Here is a 24403-nt window from a genome sequence, read left to right as displayed (position 1 = left end):
TTTAACTATGCATAAAACTCATGTCGATTATTATAATAAGCGTCTCGTTGGATTGTTTCCACGCATGAGAAGCACAAGAATATTGCAGACCGGTCAATGATAGATGATCATCATTTCGGTGAGGATTGGTGGGTAGAGAAGAATACACGATTACTCTTATATCTTACAATATCTATATAAACCGGCAAAATTCATAGAATATCTCAAAGAATTCGAAATGTTTAAGATAGATACGCACAAGTGTTTCACCTGGTAAAATATATAGAATCTAAGCTGGTTTAGTTTGTTTATTTTGATCATCGATCCATTGGGTTGGTACAAATTTGCTTAATCATATCTTCAATTTCGTCACCGAGCGTGCAACGCATGGAATATTGTAGTTCTCAACTGTTCTTAGGATCGGAGACCGCAGATTAAGAATTATTAGGCCCTTTTCACAATCTACCGGTACCTAACTAATTATATACACTCCTCAAAAACTAATTATGCACACTAGTGGATCAATTAAGAAAAGTGTTCTTATAGGAGAAGACGAAGAAATATTAAGCATTAAAACCTTTTATAAATAGTTAAGAATTATTTAATTTCTTTTATAAAAGTCATTTAACTTTTTTTGGGAGTTTAGTTTTTTTTATGAGTGTGAATGATGGAAGACAATATCATAGAGTTTAATTTAGTTTTAATATACTACTAGTTTAAAGATATTTATACTATTAATTATTCACAAATCACACTAGATATGGCTTCCCTTAAATAATTATTACAAAAATCGATAATTTTAATTTATATATATGACTATATTAATTAATAATTATTTTTCCCTAATTATAAGAAACATAAATTTATTTTTAGATATATTAATTGCTAACTTCATTTTATAGTTTTACTTTATTGTGAAATCTATTAATGAAACAAACACTCATTAAAACATCTTCAATGTGGGTGCTTACATGCATGAGTTGTTTAATTTTAAATAAGATTGTTTTACTTTTTTTTCATTGGAACATATGACTTGTCGTTGCTTATATTAACTAATTTTTTTCAATAAAAATAATATTTTTAAACATTTAGGACCCACAAAATTAAGTCTTTTTAGATGTACAAATATCAGGGAAACCGTCACTTTAGCAAGTTAAGCATTGAAGCGAATTTTCGTGTAAAGTGTTTTAATTTATGTGAAATTGAAGGACCTATAAAATTAAAATAATTAACTCATTTAAGTAACTATGCATTATTTAAAAAAAAGTAACCATGCATTAAGTGATGCATTATTCACCTAATAACAATATAAGATACATTCATAAGTTGGAAAACTATCTATTAAATTACATGTGGTGTCATTAAATACAATAAGTTTTAAAAATATTTAATTCTATAAATATTTTTGGAATAAAATTTATATTTATGACATTATTAATGTTTTATATTGTTTATGATATTATTAATTAAAATAATTAAATTAACTATTTTTATTAATCTTGATCAATTATTTATTTATTTATTATATAAAGAATTGGAAAGTATAATAATATGTTCAAAAGGATATATCAATAAGTCGTTAGTTTTGGTAATACTAGACTTGTTTCTCTTAATTAAGATCACAAGTTTGAGTTTTATAGATGAAAAAAAACATAATCAGGAGGAGAAGAAAATCTCACTAAAGATATTAAGTCAAATTTTTCAACAGAGATTAATTATCAACAAAACCACCGATAAATACTTTGTACCAATAACATAATTAAAAAAAAATATACACACCTTTGATTCCAATTAAATACAATCAACATATTCACAAGATACACAGTGTCATTTAACAACATAAATGATGAGAAATAAGAATAAGGCATTTGGTATAAGGAAAAAAATTGTGTCCAGTAACCATCATTTTTTAGAATTATGATTCCTAGATATGACTAAATTTATTTGACTTATCATAAATAATGTCATATTAGTTTCCTGGAAATAGAAAAATAAAATAGTACATTTACCATGATCTATAATTACTTACCTCATTAAATAATTAAATTAGAGCAACGTGATAATATTTTTACCGTAATTAAACTTGTTTAAAAAATAAAAAGAGCAAAGTTGATTCAATTGAGTTTGATGTGTAGGTAATACTTGTACCACAAAACGAGTAAAGCTATAATTGCCTTAAAGTAGATGAGGTTGATGTGTAGGACTTTCATTGTAAGAAAGATTCTTTATGGGTTCGGTGGGTTCACCATTACTATTTCAGAGGGAGCGATGTGTGGAATTACAATACTTCTTCATCAGATTCAGTTTTGATAAAGAAAATCATTCAAATAAGGGACTTTATTATCTCCAAAGAGCTAAGTACGGAAGAGACCAAAAAGAGGATTCAATCTTGGAGTACCAATGAACAATTGCTTATTGGCAAAGTCTATGAATACATTAGAGGTGTCAAGCCTACTGTTAGTTGGTGTTTTGTTATATGGAACCCAGCAATCCCCCCTAAGATGTCTTTCATTCTGTGGCTTGCTAAAAGGAACCGACTGCTTACTCTTGACAAAGTTACTTTTTTGAACAAGGGTTCCCTCTGCCCTTTATGTTCAAATGAGGCCGAGTCAAATGCTCATTTGTTCTTTTCTTGCAGGAAATCTCTCCAAGTTTGGGCTCACATTCGTGATTTGGCTCCTTTCCGCAAGCGTTTCACTTCTTTACAGCATATTACTGACTCTTTAATTAGGGGCAGATCCACATCAGATGTTCAAGGAAAATTACGTTGTCTGACTATAGCAATTACAGTCTACTGCATTTGGCTGTCTAGGAACAAGCTGATTTTTGAAGATTATCAATTTTCTGTAATAGAGGTTATTTGCAAGATTAAGTTTCTTATGTATAGACAAGCGCACCTGTTGCATTTTTTTTAGCATCTTGATATAGGCCTTCTTGTATTAGGGAGGCTTTTGATTTTCTCTAGCTGCGGGGTATGCCCCGTTTATTGTTGTATCATTTTGGGTTTAATATAATTTACATTTTTCCCAGAGATGAGGTTGTTGTTGTCCAAAAAGTTGTTAACACGAACCAAATTTCCTAATGCATGAACAGTTAGTTTTCCAAATGATTTATTCATAATATCTCATGTAAGTCCCCAACATATAATAGAAACTTTTTAATCAAACTCGCAAAAGTACATAACTCATGAAAATGAAAACGAAAATGAGAGGAAAGAAAAGAGTTTTGTATTTTTCGATGTATGAAACATAGTCTAAACTGAGCAGTATATATAGAGCTAGTTTTTCAAACATTGGACACAAAAACTTTAAACATCTTAAGACCCGTTTGGGGTGGTTGTCAGTTTTTGGTTTTTGGATTTTAAATGTAAATTTTAAAACAAAATGTGTTTGACAAAAATGGAACTGAAATGATTTTTTAATCATTTTCAAAACACTTTTACTTTTATACTCATTTTTAAAATCAAGAAAAAAATTTAGTGAACTTGGTTTTTGGTTTTAAAAAAAACATATGTTTCCCACATTTGACAATAATTCTGTTTGTTGTCACCATTGCTACCATCATCACCATCATTGTCACCATCATCACCACCAATATCACCTCCATCATTACCGCCACCACACCACCGCCACCATCATAACTGACTGCCACTACTGCTACCACCACCACCACCATCATCGTCCTCGCCATAACTATCACCACTGATATCACCATCACCACTAACATTGTTACCATCATTATTTTTACTATCATCGTCATTATCACTACCACCATGTAACACCCAAACAAATCACATCGGAAAGAGAGGGATCCAAAGGCTGTAAGTATAAGAGTGTATAATTAAGGATGACTTAAAGGAAATAATTGGTACTACCTATACCAACAAGAAGCATCTATTTTTCAGTAGCTTATCACATAAGAACTCCATAGTTAATCATGCTTGGCTTGGAGTAGTTATGGAATGGGTGACCTTTTAGGAAGTTTCTCAGAAAGCATGTGAGTGAGAACAAAACCCGCTGAAAATTCTCGTGTTGGTTTGTGGGGATATTCATTGACCTTGGAAGTAGTCAAGGACAATTGTCGAGGTCTCAAAAAGGATTACCTACAAAGGATTCTGATCGGTGGATGGTTTTGACCAATAAGAATATTGAGTGAAGTGTCATCGTGTGAAGTGTTGTAGTAGGTGAGCCGCCGAGAAGTAAAAAATCACGGATGTTACAACCACCACCACATCCGTCACCGCCACCACACCCACTACTAATGTCGTTGCAACCACCACCACTTGGTGCCACCACCGACATCGTCGTCATTGCCACTACTGACATTACCATCACCATCGGTATTGCTACCACCATCACCACCACTATGAACAATACCACTGTCGTCACTGCCACCACAACCATAGCCAACGTTGTCGCAATCACCACTTGTTGCCACCATCGCACCCCCACCACTATCACTACCACCACCATCACCACTAACATTGCTACCATCGTCACCACCACCACTACCAACAATAACACTTCCCTCACCGTCACCACAACCATAGCCAACGTTGCCACAATCACCACTCATTGCCACCATCACACCCCACCACTGTCACTACCACCACCATCACCACCGACATTGCTACTACCACAACCACCACCATAAATACCACCTCCATCACCGCCGCTGCCACCAATGTCGTTGCCACCACCACTACTAATACCACCTCCGTCACCACCACCACCAATGTCACCACCATTGGTTGCCACCACCAACATCGCTACCTCCATTACACCGTCACAGCCACCACCATCTGCATTACCACCACCACTATTGTCACTGCCACTACCACTATAATCACCACTAATATATTTATCGTCGTTGTTGCTGATGACATCACCATCATCACCATTGTCTCACTACCACACAAAAAAACTTTTAAACTAATTTTATATGATATGAAACTTTCAAAATGAGTTTATTTGAAACTAATCATATTTTAAAAATTAGTTTAATTTTTTTTAAAACTAGTTTAAATTTTAAAAACCGTCACGTTAAAACAAGAATTTTCATATAACTTTGTTTCAAATTTAAATTTAGAATAAACTCAAATAATAATTTTATTAAATCATAGTGTAAAAATCTTGCAAGGCCCATTATTGCACGTGCATAAGGGGCAAATCATGGATTTGCACTATAAAATACAAATAAGGCCCAAGCTTATGCACGCAAGCCTCCCACCTTCTACTAGCCACTTTGAAAGCCTTAAAGACAAGTTTATATATAAATAAGTGAAACAAAGCTATTTTGGGCAAAGCATGATTCATGCCTTTTGAAACACCTTCAATACAACAATCCCTCACATATTACAAAAGGAAAAAGAATAACATTTTAAGACACACTTCGAGCATCTATGAAATCAAAAGACTCATTTTGCACGGGATGGTCTAAAGCTAAAACAAAACCTTGAAGCTCTAGAGCATTTCTTAGGATTAACTCTTGAAGAAAAGGTTGTATTTCCTTAAATGCATGGTTCTTTTATTATCTCATTTCCCCCCTCCTTCATCATGTGTTTAAACCTTGTACATATATGTTTGATAAGAAAATAGAGATTGTAAGCCTTACCCTTAACCAATTTCTTAGTGATCTTGGTTGAAGCTTGAAGAGACTTTGTAGAAAAGAACACTTTGGTTGTTTTCTTAGAGAGGAAGGTGAAATACTACTTGGGTAGCTTGAAGAGGCTAGTTCAAAGAATACTTGTAACTGGTTAAGTTACTATGCAATTTGGTGGTGTGTCAAGAACTAGATGTAATCTAGGGGTAAGACAAAAAACATCATAAAAACCCTGGTGTATTTTTATTCTTATCTTTCATCCTATATTTGTCTAACTCTGTGTTTCAAACGACTTGTTAAGTTTTGATGATAGTTTATAAAACATCGTCTATCTTAACATTTGTAATAATCTTACAGACAAACGATACAAAGTCTTTTGGATATATTAGCGAGAATTATTTGAACCACAATCCAACCCACTTTCTTATGTTTCCTTGTGTCTTACATTCTCACATAACAAATTCATTCTCACAATATATGCCCCTTACACACACAAATGGTTCACAAATATGATACATGTATTTGATATAATATATAAGATACATATGTAGAAATGTTTAAAAATTCATAAGACACATTAAATATATAATTTCAATTATGCAAATTGTAACACTATGATTTTCATAATGGATGATATTTTTTATTTAAAATGAAGAGGAATTAAGTTTAATTTTGAGAATTTATACACCCTAAGTGATAAAGTTTATGAGTGATCTAGTGGAGTGGTTTGGGTTTGTCTTGGTATACCTTAAGGTCAAATCCTAATGAGAGTTGGGTGATAGAAGAAATGGTGTTGCTAATTTTGGGGCTTAAGTGAGGTTGAATCCAAGCTTAAGCATGGATTAACCTCAGCTTAAGCACCAAAATCATTACAAAAGTAGTTTGTTTCTGGAGATGGCGCTTAAGCGTGGTTTCATTTGAGTTTAAACGAAAAATGTTCAAGGGTACATAGAGAGAATATAAATATAAACCTTCCTTTTTCACTCAGATACTCTTTCTTGTCTTCCTCACTCATAAACGTTTTTCCTCCTCCTCTTCTTCCTTCCTTTTTCGTTTAACCCATGGTGGGTTTTGGTATGGAAGCATTTTTAAGTGTTTTTTTTTTGTTGTATTACATGGGCAGGGTCTGTTGGTGATATTGATTGGAGGGAAACCCTGGATAGGGCTCATGATTATCTTTTTATCTTCTTTTCTTCAAAACCCTAGCTTGAGGAAAAGTTGTAGGGTAAGGGAAGTTTGTTAATATGATTATTGTATGTTTGTATGTAATTGTAACCTTCTATGGTGTTATTTCAATGTTGAATGGTAGAGAAAATGTGTGTTTGTATGTGATATTTGGAAGCCATTAGGGATGAATTATGCAATTTTTGAAGTTTTGTAGCCATGTGTTATGCTTAAGCGAAACAAACTATAGAAAAAATTTGGTTGTTGAATTTTAGGCTTAAGTGTAAGTTAATCTAGGCTTAAGCAAAAGTTTGGCTTAAGTAGGGATTGAACCAGGCTTAAGCGACAATATTAGAAAACACGAGATGGTCTTTAGAATCTGTGCTTAAGCGAGACTTGGGTTAAGATTAAGCAAAAATTCAAGTTAAACATTTATTAAATAGTTTCTTAATTAATTTTAATTGGACTTCTCACTAATGTATGAGGACTATGATAAATGCCACATTTGAATTTTAGAACTATGTTTAGAAATACTCATTTTATGATAATTAATTATATTGTGAGTTGGATGAATGATGCATTGAATTAAAAATAACCAAGTGGAATTAAGGTATTTAAATGTACATGTGGATATGTATAATTGTTATTGAGAAGAATATGATGCTTTGAAATCTTGATGGCATGTTGATGATGTTTGGTGTCTTGTATGAGAACCATCCCTATGTGTGGAAAGGAGTTAGCTATATCCTTTGGGAAGATTTTTATTGTTGAAAATGGTATATTTGGGAGGCTAAGTTTCACGCCAAGACTCTATCCCACTAAAGCGGCCTAGGGGTCTCACTTAGTGGGGTATCTTCCCAAGTACCACCCTATGTTTTACTTTTGAATGGTGTGTCAGAGTGAAGGAACTACTTCCCAAGATGTTTAGTTGATCCTTTTGTTGTATAGGGAATGGATTATTGTTGCCATTGGTACATGGTGAGTACAAAAGGAATGTATTATTGTTGTGTTGGTACATAATGGGTGCACAACTATGTATTGTTGTCATTGATATTCGGTGCATGCACAATTGGTGCATCGGATGCATAGTTAGTGCAGAAGCATACGGATAGGCACGTAAGTTTAAGGTGTCAGGGTGGCACTCAACCTAGTGTTGGAGGTTTACGTGGTAGCTAACAAGAATGTGAGTATAGAATAGACGAGTAGGTGAAATTCTTTGAAAGATATGATTTTGCAAACCCCGAAGGTAAGCAACTACCCATGTAACACCTGGAAAATAGGATACTAGTGATATTATTACAATGTTGCATAATTATTACTATGATGTGATTTATAATTGCTATACATTATATGTGTTTTACTCTAAATTATGAGTTAAGGAATGGGCTAAAGATAATTTAATAGAAAAAAGACTTTAGGCCCAATAGGAGGCCCATCACTCAGACACTTAGAAAAAAAGAAGAGAAAGAAGGATAAAAAGAGAAGAAAAGAGAAAGATCAAGAGATACGCACACACATCCATACTTTTGGCATCATCTAGTAAGTGCTTCCTTTTCATCTTCTTCCTTTTTTTCTTCTCTTGAATATGGATCTTTGTTGTTGAATTGGGAAAGTTGGGTTTGAATCCAAACTTCATAAATTTGGGGAAATTCTCTTGAAATGCATGATTCTTGAGTGAGTTGGTTTTAGTTTGAAGTTTCGATGCTTAATAGATCATATATGGTGCATTTGTATGGGTTGAGGAACATTTGGGAAGCCATTAATGGTGAAAGAGTTCCAAAATCGCAACTCCCCACATTGGTGTGGAAGGAGGACCTCACATTGGACATGAAATTATGAGGCCGAGCATAAGGATGGTAGTGAGGCTTAAGTTTTCTAAGTTTTAGGTTAGGTGTGGGCTCCCTAGAACATTATATTTTCTTCATTTCTTCCCTACATGTGTATATGTTCCTTTTAAATTATATCTTTTTCCCTAAAGGTATTGATTTCCCTTTATTGGATGTGAATCGAGTCTCTTTGAATGAATGAGTGTAGCAACCATTCTAGACACTAAAGAGTGTCCAATGTCCTAAATGTAACTAAAAACATGCAAGAAATAAGATTTAAGATACCTTATTTGGATGGTGGGTTCCGTCACTTCCCATTCCCAAAGATGTGGTAAGGGCCCTGATGTGCCATTATTTTCTCTTATTTCTTAACCCTTTTTGCACCATTTTAATTATTGATTATTCTTAATTGTCAAATTAATTAGGCAGTTTTATTATTTGGGCTCATTCAGCTAATTTGATGTTTTTAATCTAATTTCAGGAATTAATGAAGCATTAAGCTTGAATCCAGAATTGGGCTTGGACTTGAAGAGGGCAGACTATTTTATTCTACAAAATTTTATCTTATCTAGAAATTATCTTATCTAGATATTATTTAGATTTGATCTCATCTAGATATTATTTCATCTAGATCTTATCTTATCTTATCTTATCTAGATTTGATTTTATTTATGTGCTTGGATTTAAATCAGATTTGTAAGCTTTGGGGCTGAAAACTATATAACAACACCAAGGTTCTAGTTTAGGCTCTCTCTTCCCTCTTCTCTCTCTCCTTTTTTCATTTTTAGTTTTAGGCTTTTCTTCTTTTAGACACTTTTTCGTTTTGCAATTCCAGTTTTTACTTTTCGTTTCAGCAATAAAATTTCGTTCTTCAATCTATAATTTTGTTCTCTATTGATTAATGGAAGGCTAAGTCTCCAGCGTTGTTTTCTCTTGAGGATCAAGCAAAGTTCTCTTTGAGGTTCTATTATTATTATTAAATTTTGTTCAGTTTTTCCTCTTCACTAATTACTCTGAATTTGTTGCTATTAATTCATGCATGCTTAGTGCTTGATTAATTGTCTTTGCGCTTAATTTACATTCATGCTTAATGATCGTTTATGATTAATTGGTGTATGTGTTGCTTAATCACGTAATGAATGCCTTATGTTAAATTTCGCTTAGTAATTTAATTTAGGGTTGGATTAAGTGGTTGAACTGATAAAGGATAAACTCTTGTAACCTAGGATAAGAGACTTGCTTGTGAATCAAGGGGAAGCAACGTGTTTTAATTCTAATATTTTATAATTCACATCTATTCGCTGTTTAATTTACAAAAGCAAACAACCCCCCCCCCAATTCGTTACTATTTTCCTACTATCTGTTATGAACATTTGATTTATCATTGCTCGTTGGGAAACGACCTAGGATCACTTCCTAGTTACTGCATTTTAATGTTTATTTGATTCGGGTACGGTCTCGATCAGGCCTTTCTTGGACCGAAGGGGGATATAAATATGAGGTCAAGGCATAAGATTAGGGGGGACACTCCTTGAAAGTTTGAGTTGAATACTTGCCATAGGACGAAAAAGACAAAGAAAGAAATGTTGATGTTAAAGGTTATGTTTATACTTTAGCAAATGTTGAAGTGAAGTTATATCTTTATGATGCATCCATAAGTCACATAGGTATATTGTAGCATGTCTAGCACTGATTGAGACCTTGTCTCACTAATTTAGTTTCCATGTTCCAAATTGAGCAGGTTATGGAGAATGAGGACTCATGACTATGAAGATGTTATGTTTTATTTGTTAGTGACTTTTAACTTATTACTTTTGAGATACGTGAATATTTAGCTTTTCTTTTGCTATTAGGTCTCTTGTGTTTGGAAATGCCCTTTGATATGTATATGATAATTTACTTGAGAATGATGCATGACCTACAACTTATGTTCTTATGTAATGAAATTATATATGTTTTAAGTATCCACATTTTAGGACTAAAATGTAAAGCTAAGGGTGATACCCCTTAAGGTGGTGTTATATTGTGGTATTAAAGTAGTCCAATCCTTTGGACTATGGATAATGTGTTAGTATAGTTTGATTGTCTTGCCATTAATTCTACCTTACTTGAATTACTATATATTGAGACAATGGAAGGGAGCGAAAGGCCACCTTTGCATACACATACTCTTGAATGAGTTGCCATGGAGGGAATGACTGCAACCATGAGGGAGCAAGCGATAGCCACCACTAATCTAGTTAATCAAGTGTTGAGGGGGTCACCTAGAGGCTCTATGAGTACAAATGATCATGGGGATGGAAACCCAAACATCAGATTATTTGAGTTTCAAAAGAACAACCCAACCACCTTTAAGGGAGAATATGACCCATTAGTCATAGAGTTATGGCTTTAAGAGATTGAAAGCATATTTGAGGTGCCACCTATCGAGGAACAAAAAGTGGTTTATGCCACACTTATGCTAAAGGATGGGGCTAAAAAGTGGTGGAAGAGTGCTAAGAATTGGGTCTCTTTTGTTTGGAATTGCCCTTTGAAATGTATGTGACAATATACTTGAGAATAATGTATCACCTGTAACTTTGAAGTTCTTAAGTAACTTACTCATATATATTTTTACTATCCATATTCGAGGACTAAAATTTAAAGCTAAGGGTGATACCCCTTAGGGTGGTGATACAACCCACACTTGTCTATATTTGATAAAATCATAGAAGAGGATAAGTCAAAGATGTGCTCGCCCAGCACGCAGCTAGCCCGCTCAACGAGGTCGTTGTCCCTTCTCGCGCTCAGTGCGCCCATTCTTGCTAAGCTAAAATTCAATAACTCAACTTAGTGAGCCATGCTCGCTAAGCGAGCCTTCAGAAGCTGATGAGTCCAAGAGCCTTTAAAACACTGAGGTTGGCGGAGTTTCAGAGAGAGACGAGAAGAGACAAGTTTAGAGCAGCAGAGAGAGCTTAGTCCAGGAAAATAAAGAGAGTTAAGGTTTAGAGGCGGGAGGAGACATCCTCCATCATCTTCTTCCAAGTTCTTTCACCAAAAATAGCTTTTTTCTTGTATTTTTGAGTTTTTGCTTGTAATGGAAGGTTAAGCTTCTTTGTTGGGGAGCTCTACTAAACAGTCTTGATGTAACACTCTTTCTATCTATTTAATGTTATTTTTCTGTGTTCATTGCTTCTATCTATGCTTATTTTACATGCTTATGACTTGATCACCCATTTGTATGTGTAGTTAGGCTTTTTATTATTGGGAAATGCTTTAAAACCTTAGAACTTGATAGAGCAAGCTAGAAAACTATATGTCTAGGACTGGAGTGCAGCGATCTAGTTCATATTATGTTGTAGGCTTAATGCAACTCTTTTAGACCAAGTTTGTTGAGGGATCAAGGACGAAGTTTAAAGAGAGTTAGGCTCATTCATGTGAGGAATCATGGTTCGAGTAGTTTCTCAGCATAAGAACATGAGGATAACGTTAAATAGAGAAAAATACGTCTTAAACATCAAGAGAAATTCAGTAGAATGACCCAACGCTCTTAACTTGATAGTTTTCACCTTTTATAGCTTTAGATATTTTGTTTATGTTCAAATAGGCTTTCTAGTACAAAACTCAACATTTACCTTGTTTTTAATCCTTATAAGTGTTCACATATTGAATGTACATGGCCTAGGTGAAACAAATTCCCTGAGGATATGATACTCGGTCTTACCATTTTATACTACTTGTGTGAATTGGTACACTTGCCGACATAGCGAACGAGTTTTTGGCACCGTTGGCGGGGAATTTCTTTCCACTTAGATAGTATAATTCAGTTTGGAAACATTTATTCTTTATTCTTTGATTGATTTTTGTGAATAGTTAGAATTCAATTTTTCTCTTGACTTGGTTAACTACTGCTCTATTTAGTTGCTTCTTGTATGCGAGGTAATTCTTCAACAAGGGATTTAGCTCCACTAGATTTGGAGATTGAAGCTACTTGTAGGAGAAACAATGCAAAAAAAGAGGAGAAAAGCTTTACAAGAGACGACAGTACAGCCAAGTTCCAAGGGAACTCATTCATCCGAATCATCTTCAGCATTGCTAGCAGACTTGAGGGAATCCGAAGTTGGTGCATCTGAAGCACGCATCATGGCGGACGAGTAACCACAGAGGGTTACTCTTGAGGACTACTCCAGCTCTACCGTGCCGTAATTTTTCACAAGCATTGTGTGGCCGGAAGTCCAAGCACACAACATCACATATCCACATTCCTTGATCCAGCTGATTCAAGGAAATATGTTTCATGCTCTGCCCAATGAAGACCCTTATGCACATCTTGCAACATATATCGAAATTTGCAATACAATGAAAATTGCAGGGGTGCCGGAATATGCAGTGAGGCTCAGCTTGTTTTCATTCTCTTTGGATGGAGAAGCAAAGAGATGGTTGCACTCTTTCAAAGGGAACAACTTGAAGACATGGGAAGAAGTAGTGGAAAAATTTCTGAGGAAGTACTTCTCGGAATCAAAGATAGCTGAAGGTAAGGCAGCTATCTCTTCATTCCATCAATTTCCAGATGAGCCTTTGAGTGAAGCGCTTGAACGATTCTGTGGCTTGTTCAAATATATCATGAAGTTTTGATGATGCCAAAGAAATGTGTTTCTCATGTTTGATCCAAGACAAGACTCCAAGAAATCCAACATAAATGTTGAAGTAAGTCCTTAAGAGTCTTAGAAAGCATTCACTAATTGATGATGTAAAGGTTTGGCCAAAGGATGCTTGTTTGAAATTTTAAAATATGGTATTTACTCTCTGGTAATTGAAGTTAGTCCTTAAATGTTGAAGTTAGTCCTTAAGAGTCTTAGAAAGCATTCATTAATTGATGATGCAAAGGTTTGGCCAAAGGATGCTTGTTTGAAATTTTAAAATATGGTATTTACTCTCTGATAATCGATTACCAGAGGATGTAATCGATTACCAGTGACCAAAATGCTTTCTAAAATGTTTTTAAATGTTTTTAAATATTTTTGAAAGCATCTAATCGATTGCACAAGGCTTGTAATCGATTACCAACAGTTGAAACTGTTTATAAATACTATTAGAATTTTGAATTCAAATTTTAAAGCCTGTAATAGATTACACAAGGCTTGTAATCGATTACCAGAAGGAATTTTCGAAAATAACTTCCAACAATCACATCTTTTCAAATATTTTTGAATGGCCATGAAAGGGCTATATATAGGTGACTTGGGATGCGAAAATTCTAGAGAGTTTTTCTTCACAGAGTCTCATCCTCTCAAAAACAAAATTGTATTATCCTCTACAAACATTCCTTGGCCAAAACACTTGCAAATTCAATAAGGAATCATTAAGTGATATTCATTGTATTATCTTTCTCTTAAAAGAGAGAATTCTTCTTCTTCCTTTTCTTATTCAAAGAGAACTGATTAAGGCATCGAGAGTCTCTTGTTGTAAGGTTATCTGAACACAAAGGAATGGTTGTCCTTGTGTGGTTCAATCATTGTAAAATGGATTTTACAAGATAGTGAAACTCTCAAGCGGGTTGCTTGGGGACTGGACGTAGGCACAAGGGTGTGGCCAAACCAGTATAAAACTGAGTTTGCATTCTCTCTTCCGTTAAACTTCTTTTATTTATTGGCATTTATCTTTTGCGTTAAAGAAGTTTTATTTCGAATTGTATTTTTAGTAATTCATATTAAGGATGCATTAATAATTCAGAAAGAAAGTTAAAATTTTAATTGGGGGAATAGTCTTTGATATCTTAATTCAAGCCCCCCTTCTTAAGATATCTGAGGCCACTTGTTTAACAAGTGGTATCGGAGCTTCATTCTTGTATAAAGTTTAGAAGCTTCAAGAATAATGGCTTCATCAAACTATCTATTTCTCGAAGGGAATTCTATAAATAGGCCTCCCATTTTTAATGGCATGGGTTACCACTATTGGAAAACCCACATGCAAATTTTTATAGAGGCAATAGATCTGAATATTTGGGAAGCAATAGAAATTGGGCTCTACATTCCCACTATGGCGGCAGGAAATACAACCATACAAAAACCTATGGATCAATGGAGTGAGGAGGAAAAGAGATTAGTTCAATACAATTTAAAAGCCAAAAATATAATTACATCTGCTTTAGGATTGGATAAGTACTTTAGAGTATCAAATTGTAAAAGTGCGAAATATATGTGGGATACCCTACAGGTAACACATGAAGGTACAACAGATGTAAAGAGATCTAGGATAAATACACTAACTCATGAATATGAATTATTTAGAATGAAACCAAATGAAAATATTCAAGACATGCAAAAGAGATTCACCCACATAGTAAATCATCTTGCATCTTTAGGAAAAATCTTTCCAAATGAAAATCTTATAAATAAAGTTTTGAGATGCTTAAGAAGGGAATGACAACCCAAGGTAACAACCATTATTGAGTCATGAGATTTAACTAACATGTCTCTTGCTACATTATTTGAAAAGTTACAGGAACATGAAATGGAATTGTTGAAGAAAATGATAAGAGGAAGGGAATCACTCTTAAAGCTTCATCTTCAAACCAAGAAGAGAGTGATAAGGAGGATACAATTGAAATAGATGAAAATGATGATCTTAGTCTTTTTGTAAAAAGATTCAACAAATTCCTAAGAGTCAGAGGAAATCAAAGGAGACCAAACTTTAAACCAAAAAGAAGGGCAGAAGATTCATCCTCTACTCCAAAATGTTATGAATGCAACCAACCTGGACATCTAAGGGTTGATTGCCCGATCTTCAAGAAAAGAATGGAGAAATCTGAAAAGAAAAACTTTAATGAAAAGAAGGAAAAAAGGGCCTACATTACATGGGATGATAATGATATGGACTCATCTGAAGATTCAGAAAATGAAGTGGTAAACTTGAGTCTAATGGCCAAAAGTTATGAAAACGATGAAGAGATAACATCTTCAAATAACAACTTATTCATTTCTTTTGATGAGTTACAAGATGCATTTGCTGATTTGCATAAGGAATCAATTAAACTTGCTAAATTGGTTTCATCTTCTAAGAAAACAATTTCAGATTTAGGAAAAGAAGTTTCAAAATTAAATAAAGAATTAGGAAATCTTAAGACTGAAGTTACAATTTCTAGATCAAATGATACAATTCATTTTTCTACATGCCTGATAGTAAAGTAGTATCTAAATCATGTAATTGTTGTAACAAGTATATAGAAGAAATTAAAGATTTGAAAAATTCTCTTGCAAAATTTTCTATTGGCAAAAGTAACCTAGATGTAATATTAGGAAAGCAAAGATGTGTCTTTGATAAGGCAGGAATAGGATATAAGCCTGAAAAACAACATAAATTTTATAAAAATTTCTTTGCTTCCACACAAAAATATAATTCTCCTTTCTTAACTTGTTTTTATTGTGGAAGAAAAGGACATGGCACATCTACATGTTATTTTAGGAAAAATTGCAACAATATTAAAATGATATGGGTCCCAAAAGGATCTTTGGTTAACACTAACACACAAGGACCCAATAAAGTTTGGGTACCTAAGTCACAAATATGATTATGCATATATCCTTGAAGAAGAGATGGTATATAGATAGTGGATGCTCAAAACATATGACGGGAGATGCATCAAAATTCACACATATCTCTCCCAAGAAAAGCGGACATGTGACTTATGGCGACAACAATAAAGGTAGAATTCTTGGAGTTGGAAAAATAGGTACAAACTCATCTTCCTCCATTGAGAATGTTTTACTTGTTGAAAGTCTTAAGCACAGTTTGCTAAGTGTCAGTCAATTATGTGATAAAGGCTATCTAGTATCATTCGATTCTCATAAATGTGTTATTGAAAATTAGCATGATAGGGATATAAAGCATATAGGTTATAGAACCAATAATGTTTATATGATGGATTTAAATCAAAAACAAAAACATAATCAATGTTTTCTGAGTAAAGATGATGATCCATGGTTATGGCATAGGAGGATTACTTATAAAAACATGGAACATTTAAATAAATTGATTTCAAAAGATTTATTTATTGGTTTACCAAAACTAAAATTTGAAAAAGATAGATTATGTGATGCATGTCAGAAAGGAAAACAAGTAAGGGTTTCGTTTAAATCTAAGAATATTGTTTCAACAACTCAACCATTACAATTGTTGCATATGGATTTATTTGGCCCTTCTAGAACTATGAGTTTTGGCAGGAATTATTATGCTCTTGTTATTGTTGATGATTACTCTAGATATACATGGACATTATTTCTTACTCATAAAAATGATGCATTCCATGCATTCAAGAAACTTGCCAAAGTTATTCAAAACAAGAAAAATCTTAAAATTACATCTATCAGGAGTGATCATGGGGGTGAATTTGAAAACAAAGATTTTGAATTATTTTGTGATGAACATGGCATTGAACATAATTTTCTACACCTAGAACCCCTCAACAAAATGGAGTGGTTGAGAGGAAAAATAGATCATTGGAAGAAATTGTTAGAACTTTACTAAATGATACTCTTCTGCCTAAATATTTTTGGACTGAAGCCGTTAATACTGCATGTTATATCATGAATAGGGCTTTAATAAGACCAATTTTGAAGAAAACTCCATATGAGTTATATAATGGTAGAAAACCTAACATCTCACATCTTCATGTATTTAGTTGTAAATGTTTTGTGCTAAATATTGGTAAAGACAATTTAGGAAACTTTGATGCTAAATCTGATGAAGGTATTTTTCTTGGCTATTCATTGCAAAGTAAAGCATATAGAATATATAACATAAGAACTATGATTATTGAATAATCTATTCATGTTTCTTTTGATGAATCTAATGTTATTTTGCCAAGAAAAGATATACTAGATGATATTTCAAAATCATTAGATGAAATGCATATTCATGAAAAAGATCATAAAGGTAAAGGAGATGGAAACAATGAAGATTCTCAAGTTGATGAAGTCAAAACAAATGATGATCTTCCAAGAGAATTGAGAGCTTCAAGATATCATCCTCTTGACAACATCATTGGTGATATATCAAAAGGGGTAACCACTAGACATTCTCTCAAAGATATATGCAATAGTATGGCTTTTGTTTTTATGATTGAACCTAAAAATTTGAAAGAAGCCATAATTGATGAACATTGGATAATAGCTATGCAGGAAGAACTAAATCAATTTGAAAGAAATAATGTTTGGGAGTTAGTTGAGAAACCTGAAAACTACCCTGTTATTGGAACAAAATGGGTGTTTAGAAATAAGTTAGATGAAAATGGCATAGTTATTAGAAATAAGGCTAGGTTAGTAGCCAAAGGATATAATCAGGAAGAGGGGATAGACTATGAGGAAACATATGCTCTAGTTGCTAGATTAGAAGCCATCAGAATGCTATTGGCCTATGCATCCATAATGGATTTTAAGCTTTATCAAATGGATGTAAAGAGTGCATTCTTAAACGACTTTATCCAAGAGGAAGTATATGCAGATCAATCCCGTGGATTTGAAAACTCAAACAAGCCTAACCATGTTTTTAAATTGAAAAAGGCTTTAGATGACTTAAAACAAGCCCCAACGGCTTGGTATGAGCGTCTGAGTTAGTTCCTCTTAGAAAAGGATTTCTCTAGAGGTAAAAGGGATACTACTCTTTTCATTAAGAGGAAAGTCAATGATATTTTATTAGTTCAAATCTACGTTGATGATATTATCTTTGGATCCACTAATGAATCTTTATGCAAAGAATTCTCTCATGACATGCAAAGTGAGTTTGAAATGTCAATGATGGGATAACTTAATTTCTTTCTTAGGTTACAAATCAAGCAAACCAAGAATGGAATTTTTGTCTATCAGAAAAAATACTGCAAGGAATTAATTCACAAATTTGGGATGCAAAATGCTAAGCACATGGCTACACCAACGAGTATTGCTTGCTATTTGGATAAAGATGAAACCGGTCAGTCAATAGACATTAAGCAATATCGAGGTATGATTGGATCACTTCTTTATTTATCTGCTAGCAGACCAAATATAATGTTTAGTGTGTGTATGTGTGCTAGGTTTCAATCAAATCCCAAACAATCACATCTTAGTGCCGTTAAGAGAATTATAAGATATCTATTAAGCACTATGAATATAGTTTATGGTATCCTAAAAATTCCACATGCAATTTAATAAGATATTCTGACTCTGACTTTGCCAGTTCTAAAACTGATAGAAAGAGCACTAGTGGAACTTGTCATTTCATTGGTTCTGCTCTAGTTTCTTGGCATAGTAAGAAACAGAATAGTGTTACTTTATCTACTGTGAAAGCGGAATATATTTCTGTTGTAGTTGTTGTGCTCAAATTCTTTGGATGAAACAACAACTTTCTGATTATGGAATATTACTTGATCATATTCCTATAAGGTGTGATAACATGAGTGCCATAAATCTATCCAAAAATCATGTTCAACACTCAAGAACTAAACACATAGAAATAAGACATCATTTCTTAAGAGACCATGTTCAAAAGGGAGATTGTGTTCTAGAATTTGTTGATACAAAGAATCAGCTTGTTGATATCTTTACAAAACTTCTCCCTAAGGAAAAATTATTTGCAATTAGGAGAGAATTAGGTCTTTTAGATGTCAATGATCTAGACAATAGGTAACTCTAATAAGTTTTTATCCCCTTTATGATCAATAGGATTGCCTTTGAGTCTAGTTTCTTGTGTGTTATTACTATTTATATTAGTTGTTATTTGTCATATAGATAGTTGTTCTTCATTATCTTTGTTTAAATAGTCTTAATAGAAATAGAACTTGTTGTGTATAGTCAGTTAATTGTTAACTTAACTAGATAGACTTGTTTGTGATTATTGATTGCTTGGAAGTGTTTGATAGTGTGTGTAATTAAATATGCTTGATTGTGCTTGATTGAATTGAATGCTTGTGATTATGGTTGATTAGTATAGTTAGATGAAGTTTAGACATAGACATAGGTAGTTCTTTACGAGAAAAAGCCTTGTTTTTGTTCTAGTAATTGATTACCATTACATGTAATCAATTACAGAAGAACAACTAGGCTATAATCGATTACAGAAGCCTGTAATCGATTACCAATAGGCTGCACACTCCTGTAATCGATTACCAAGCCTTGTAATCGATTACAAGCTATCTTCTTCTATAAATACACGTGATTTTCAAACTCGTGTGAAGACCCTAACAACTTCTCCTCGAGTGACTGCGCTCCAAGCTTCTGAATCTTCAAAACCCCATATCTCCCTCATCTCTTAACCAAATCAAGTCCCACAAAGCCCAATCTTCATCATTTTCTCTCATCTTTCAAACCCACCGATTGAAATTCACTAAAACATCATCAAATGGCAGAATCATCGAAAAATCACAAAGGATCTTCCACCACCACCGTTGTTGCTAGCCACCACCATCATGGACCTTCTGGAGCACCCACAACACCAATTTCTCCTTCCCTTTCATCTCCTCGATCATCTACCTTGTTTCCTTCAGATGATCAATGCCAAAGGTACAATTCCCAATTTTGCAATAGAGTAATTTTAGACCCTAAGTATCTTGATCTTGATTTCTTCAATGACGAAATATTTGATTGTTACCAAGTGTTTCAACATTCTGGATTAACTCAGTTTATGTCTCTGAAATTGTCTCACTATCCTGAACTAGTTAGAGTCTTCTATAATAACTTGAAAATACAGGATGGTGTTATTTACTCTGAGGTGCATAATGTTCCAATTGTTATTGATCAATCTTTGTTCTTTTCATTGAAAAAATTACCCAGTCAAGGTGTTCCTTTTGAGGGCACTCTTGTTGATGATTGGAAGTTTGATTATTCTAGTCATGATGCTCGTTGTATGGTCTTCAATGACCAGGCTGATATGACCAGCAAATTGTTTGCTGGATCATTAACTTTTGATTACCGCATCATGCACTATATTATTGCTCGCATTTTGCTTTCACGTTCTTCAAAACTTGCTCAAACCTCTGAGGAGGATTTGATTCTTATGTGGGCTTTTCTTACTGGTCGTCAGATCGATTGGGCTTATTTGATTCGGTACCGGATGCATAAGGCATTACGGGCCAATGCACCTCTCCCTTATCCTCACCTTGTCACCCTTTTTCTTCATCATTTCAAGATTCCTTTAGATGATGAACCATTTGTTCAAGTAAAAAGGTCTTTTGCTATTGGTGCTGGTGCGATTACCTCGTTTGGTTACCGTAAGGATGATGATGGGTAGTGGGTTCGGAAGCAAGACTTACCTCAGCCAATTCCTGACGAACGTACCCCTTCTCCTCCACCGCAAAGGGCTAGTTCCTCTTCACTTTTGAATGACGTCTTCACTGAACTCCACAATCTTCGCGCTTTCCTGGGTGACCGATTTGATGCTATGGATACTCGCCTTGATGCCATGGATGCTCACTTTGATGGGATGGACACAAGGATCACTCGACTTGAGGACAATATGAGCTTCATTAGGCATTGTTTCAATCCACCAGCCGACCCTTAGTTATCTCTATTATTCTACATAGTTATTTATTCTATTTTGGCTTTTATTTACTTCGTACTTTGGTTATGGTTCTCTTGAATTTTTATCATTGAGTTTGGTTATTTTTAGACTTTGTGTTGGATATTTCTAGACCTTGAATTGGTTAATTCAGACTTGTGTGGATTATTCTCTGGATTGATTTAGTTTATGAATGACTTGTGCTTTGTTTTGAGATTTACTTAGTTCTTTTTTTTAGACATTTTTTGGCTTTTTGGTGTTGCCAAAAGGGGAGAGAACAAGGGTTAGAATTTATAAACTTAGGCATAAATTCCAAAAGTTAGGGGGAGTAAGGGGTGTGAGTACGCATTATCAATTGTATGTAGTTTATCTTAATTTCAGGATATTGTCATCATAAAAAAAAGGGAGATTGTAAAAGCAAATATATCATGAAGTTTTGATGATGCCAAAGAAATGCGCTTCTCATGTTTGATCCAAGACAAGACTCCAAGAAGTCCAAGATAAATGTTGAAGTTAGTCCTTAAGAGTCTTAGAAAGCATTCACTAATTGATGATGCAAAGGTTTGGCCAAAGGATTCTTGTTTGAAATTTTAAAATATGGTATTTACTCTCTGGTAATCGATTACCAGAGGATGTAATCGATTACCAGTGGCCAAAATGCTTTCTAAAATGTTTTAAATGTTTTTGAAAGCATGTAATCGATTACCAGCAGTTGAAACTGTTTATAATAGCTATTAGAATTTTGAATTCAAATTTTAAAGCCTGTAATCGATTTCACAAGGCTTGTAATCGATTACCAGAAGGAATTTTCAAAAATAACTTCCAACAGTCACATCTTTTCAAATATTTTTGAATGGCCATGAAAGGGCTATATATAAGTGACTTGAGATACAAAAATTCTAGAGAGTTTTTCTGCACAGAGTCTTATTCTCTCAAAAACAAAATGTCTTATCCTCTAAAAACATTCCTTGGCCAAAACACTTGCAAATTCAATATGGAATCATTAAGTGATATTCATTGTATTATCTTTCTCTTAAAAGAGAGAATTCTTCTTCTTCCTCTTCTTATTCAAAGAGAACTGGTTAAGGGATCAAAGGTCTCTTGTTGTAAGGTTATCTAAACACAAAGGAAGGGATGTCCTTGTGTTGTTCAGTCATTGTAAAAGGGATTTTACAAGATAGTGGAACTCTCAAGCGGGTTGCTTGGGGACTAGACATAGGCACATGGGTGTGGCCAAACCAGTATAAAACTGAGTTTGCATTCTCTCTTCCTTTAAACTTCTTTTATTTATTGTCATTTATCTTTTGTGTTAAAGAAGTTTTATTTTGAATTGTATTTTTAGTAATTCATATTTTGAACCTATTCTCCAATCATGTCATTCTTGATCCTAAATACCTTCAAGGTCCCTCTCTCTAATGAACCATTTGTCCAAATTAAGCATTCCTTTGCAATAGAAGCCGATGTAGCTACTTCTTTTGGTTATAAGAAAGATCTTGATGGACAATGGGTTTGCAAACAGGATCACCAGGCTAATGTTCCTTATGAACGCTCTCCATCTCCACCACCCAGGGATCCCTCCTCAGCTTTACTGAATGATGTTCTCAACGAGATTCAAGATCTTCGTGCTTTTGTTGGAAAAAGGTTTGATTCCATGGATTCTTGCATCACTCATCTTGAGGATGACATGGGATTTATCCGCCGTTGCTTTGATCCTCCAACCAATCCTTAGACTTACCCTTAGTTATAATAATTATTAGAACTCTCGAACTTGTTTAAGTTACACTAGGTTATTTAGTACTTTAGACTTTCATACTTATTGCATTAAGTTATTTTAGTACTTTAGTACTTTAGACTTTTAGACTTGTTTAAATTACATTAATTTATTATTCTGCTTGGATGGTACTTTGAAAGGTAATATCTTACTTATTATAATTGATGGATGTTTTTCTTCTCTCTGCTCGTAATTTGTTTTTGATGTTGTCAAAGGGGGAGAGATAGATGGTAAGGATAATTATATTTTTTTTGTCCAAAGTATTGAAAAAAAATTAGAGATAGATGAGATAGACTCATTATCCATTTTTTTGTCCAAAGTATTGAAAAAAAAATTATATATAAATTTTTCATCAAATCTTAAACTTTTTCATATAAGCAATCACTAAAAAATCAAGGGGGAGTGAACGACACAAATGGATATTATTATTTCTCTCTTTACTTCTTACCTATAGATGGTTGTCATCATAAAAAATGGAGAGAATGTGAATGTATATCATGTAGGTTTTGATGATGCCAAATAGTTTACTTGATGAGCACAGATTGAATCGAGTCAACAAACAAGATCAAGAAAATCTAAGAGAAGGACTTAGTCAATTTGTTAAAAGAATCTCAATTTGATTACTATAGTTTGACCTCAAAATCTTTAACTATTAAAATTCTTTTATCAAAGTTAAATCAGTTCAAGAATATTTTTTGAATTGGTATTCGATTACCAGGTTCATGTGATCGATTACTAGATGGTTTGTAAAGTGGCATATTGAAAATTTTGAATTGATGAACCAATGGCACAAAATTATTTGAATTTTTTATTTGTGTAATCAATTACCATAGTGGTGTAATCGATTACCAGTGAAGAAATTTCAGAAAAATTATTGAAAAGTCACAATTCTTCAAAATATAACTGTGTAATCGATTACCAAAATCAAGTAATCAATTTACCAGTGAAAGTTTCAAAAAGCCTTTTAAAAAGACACATCTCTTCTAGCTGTTTTTGATCAGGCACAATGGGCCTATTTATATGTGTGTCTTTACTTCAAAAAAGGTAGAGAACTCTCAATGTACTTAATTGTCAAAATCTCTCTAAACAACTTTGGCCAAAATCTTGCAAAATTATTGAGAATTCTTCTAGGAACTTCAAGTTGTATCATCTGCTGTAAAAGAGAGAAATCAATTTGTTCATCTCTTATAAAACTCGATTGTAATCAAGAAATTGTTTGTCTTGTGACGTGTGAGAAACTTTAACACAAGGATGAGGGATCCCAAGGTGTGTTCAAAGATTGTAAAGGATTTACAAGGATAGTGAAAAATCTCAAGTGGGTTACTTGAGGACTTGACGTAGGCAGGTGAAGTGGTCGAACTAGTATAAATCGAGTTTGTAATTCTCTCTTCCCCTATCTTGTTTATTTATTGCAACTTACTTTGTCTTGCACATTTAAGGGACATTATTAAATTGATTGTTGTTTTTTCTTCTACATTCTAAATCTATCACATATAATTTAAAAGAGGATTAAAAACTTGTTAGTTTGGAAATTTTTTAAGACTTAATTAACCCC

At 33.7% G+C, this 24403-nt stretch overlaps 1 protein-coding gene across 1 annotated transcript; it reads right to left on the bottom strand.

The window, feature by feature from the left end:
• Nucleotides 1-4562: 4562 nt before the first annotated feature.
• On the bottom strand, nucleotides 4563-12691 carry LOC114404910 (loricrin-like). Its single transcript, XM_028367635.1, has 2 exons — nucleotides 12654-12691; nucleotides 4563-4854 (listed from the first exon to the last, which is right to left on the bottom strand). Exons 1-2 carry the CDS (start codon nucleotides 12689-12691, stop codon nucleotides 4563-4565), a joined length of 330 nt encoding a protein of 109 aa, XP_028223436.1.
• Nucleotides 12692-24403: the final 11712 nt, after the last annotated feature.

This window comes from Glycine soja, chromosome 3 (assembly GCF_004193775.1).
Source record: "Glycine soja cultivar W05 chromosome 3, ASM419377v2, whole genome shotgun sequence".
Taxonomy (NCBI): domain Eukaryota; kingdom Viridiplantae; phylum Streptophyta; class Magnoliopsida; order Fabales; family Fabaceae; genus Glycine; species Glycine soja.
Note: the sequence above shows the minus strand (reverse complement) of the source record. Positions and strands in the feature narration are given on the sequence as shown.

Coding starts and splice junctions, on each gene's coding strand:
- LOC114404910 (XM_028367635.1), bottom strand. CDS start 12,691: ATGCGTGCTTCAGATGCACCAACTTCGGATTCCCTCAA. Junction 4,855..12,653: donor CCAACTTCGGATTCCCTCAA/GTCTGCTAGCAA, acceptor TGATGTCATCAG/CAACAACGACGATAAATATA.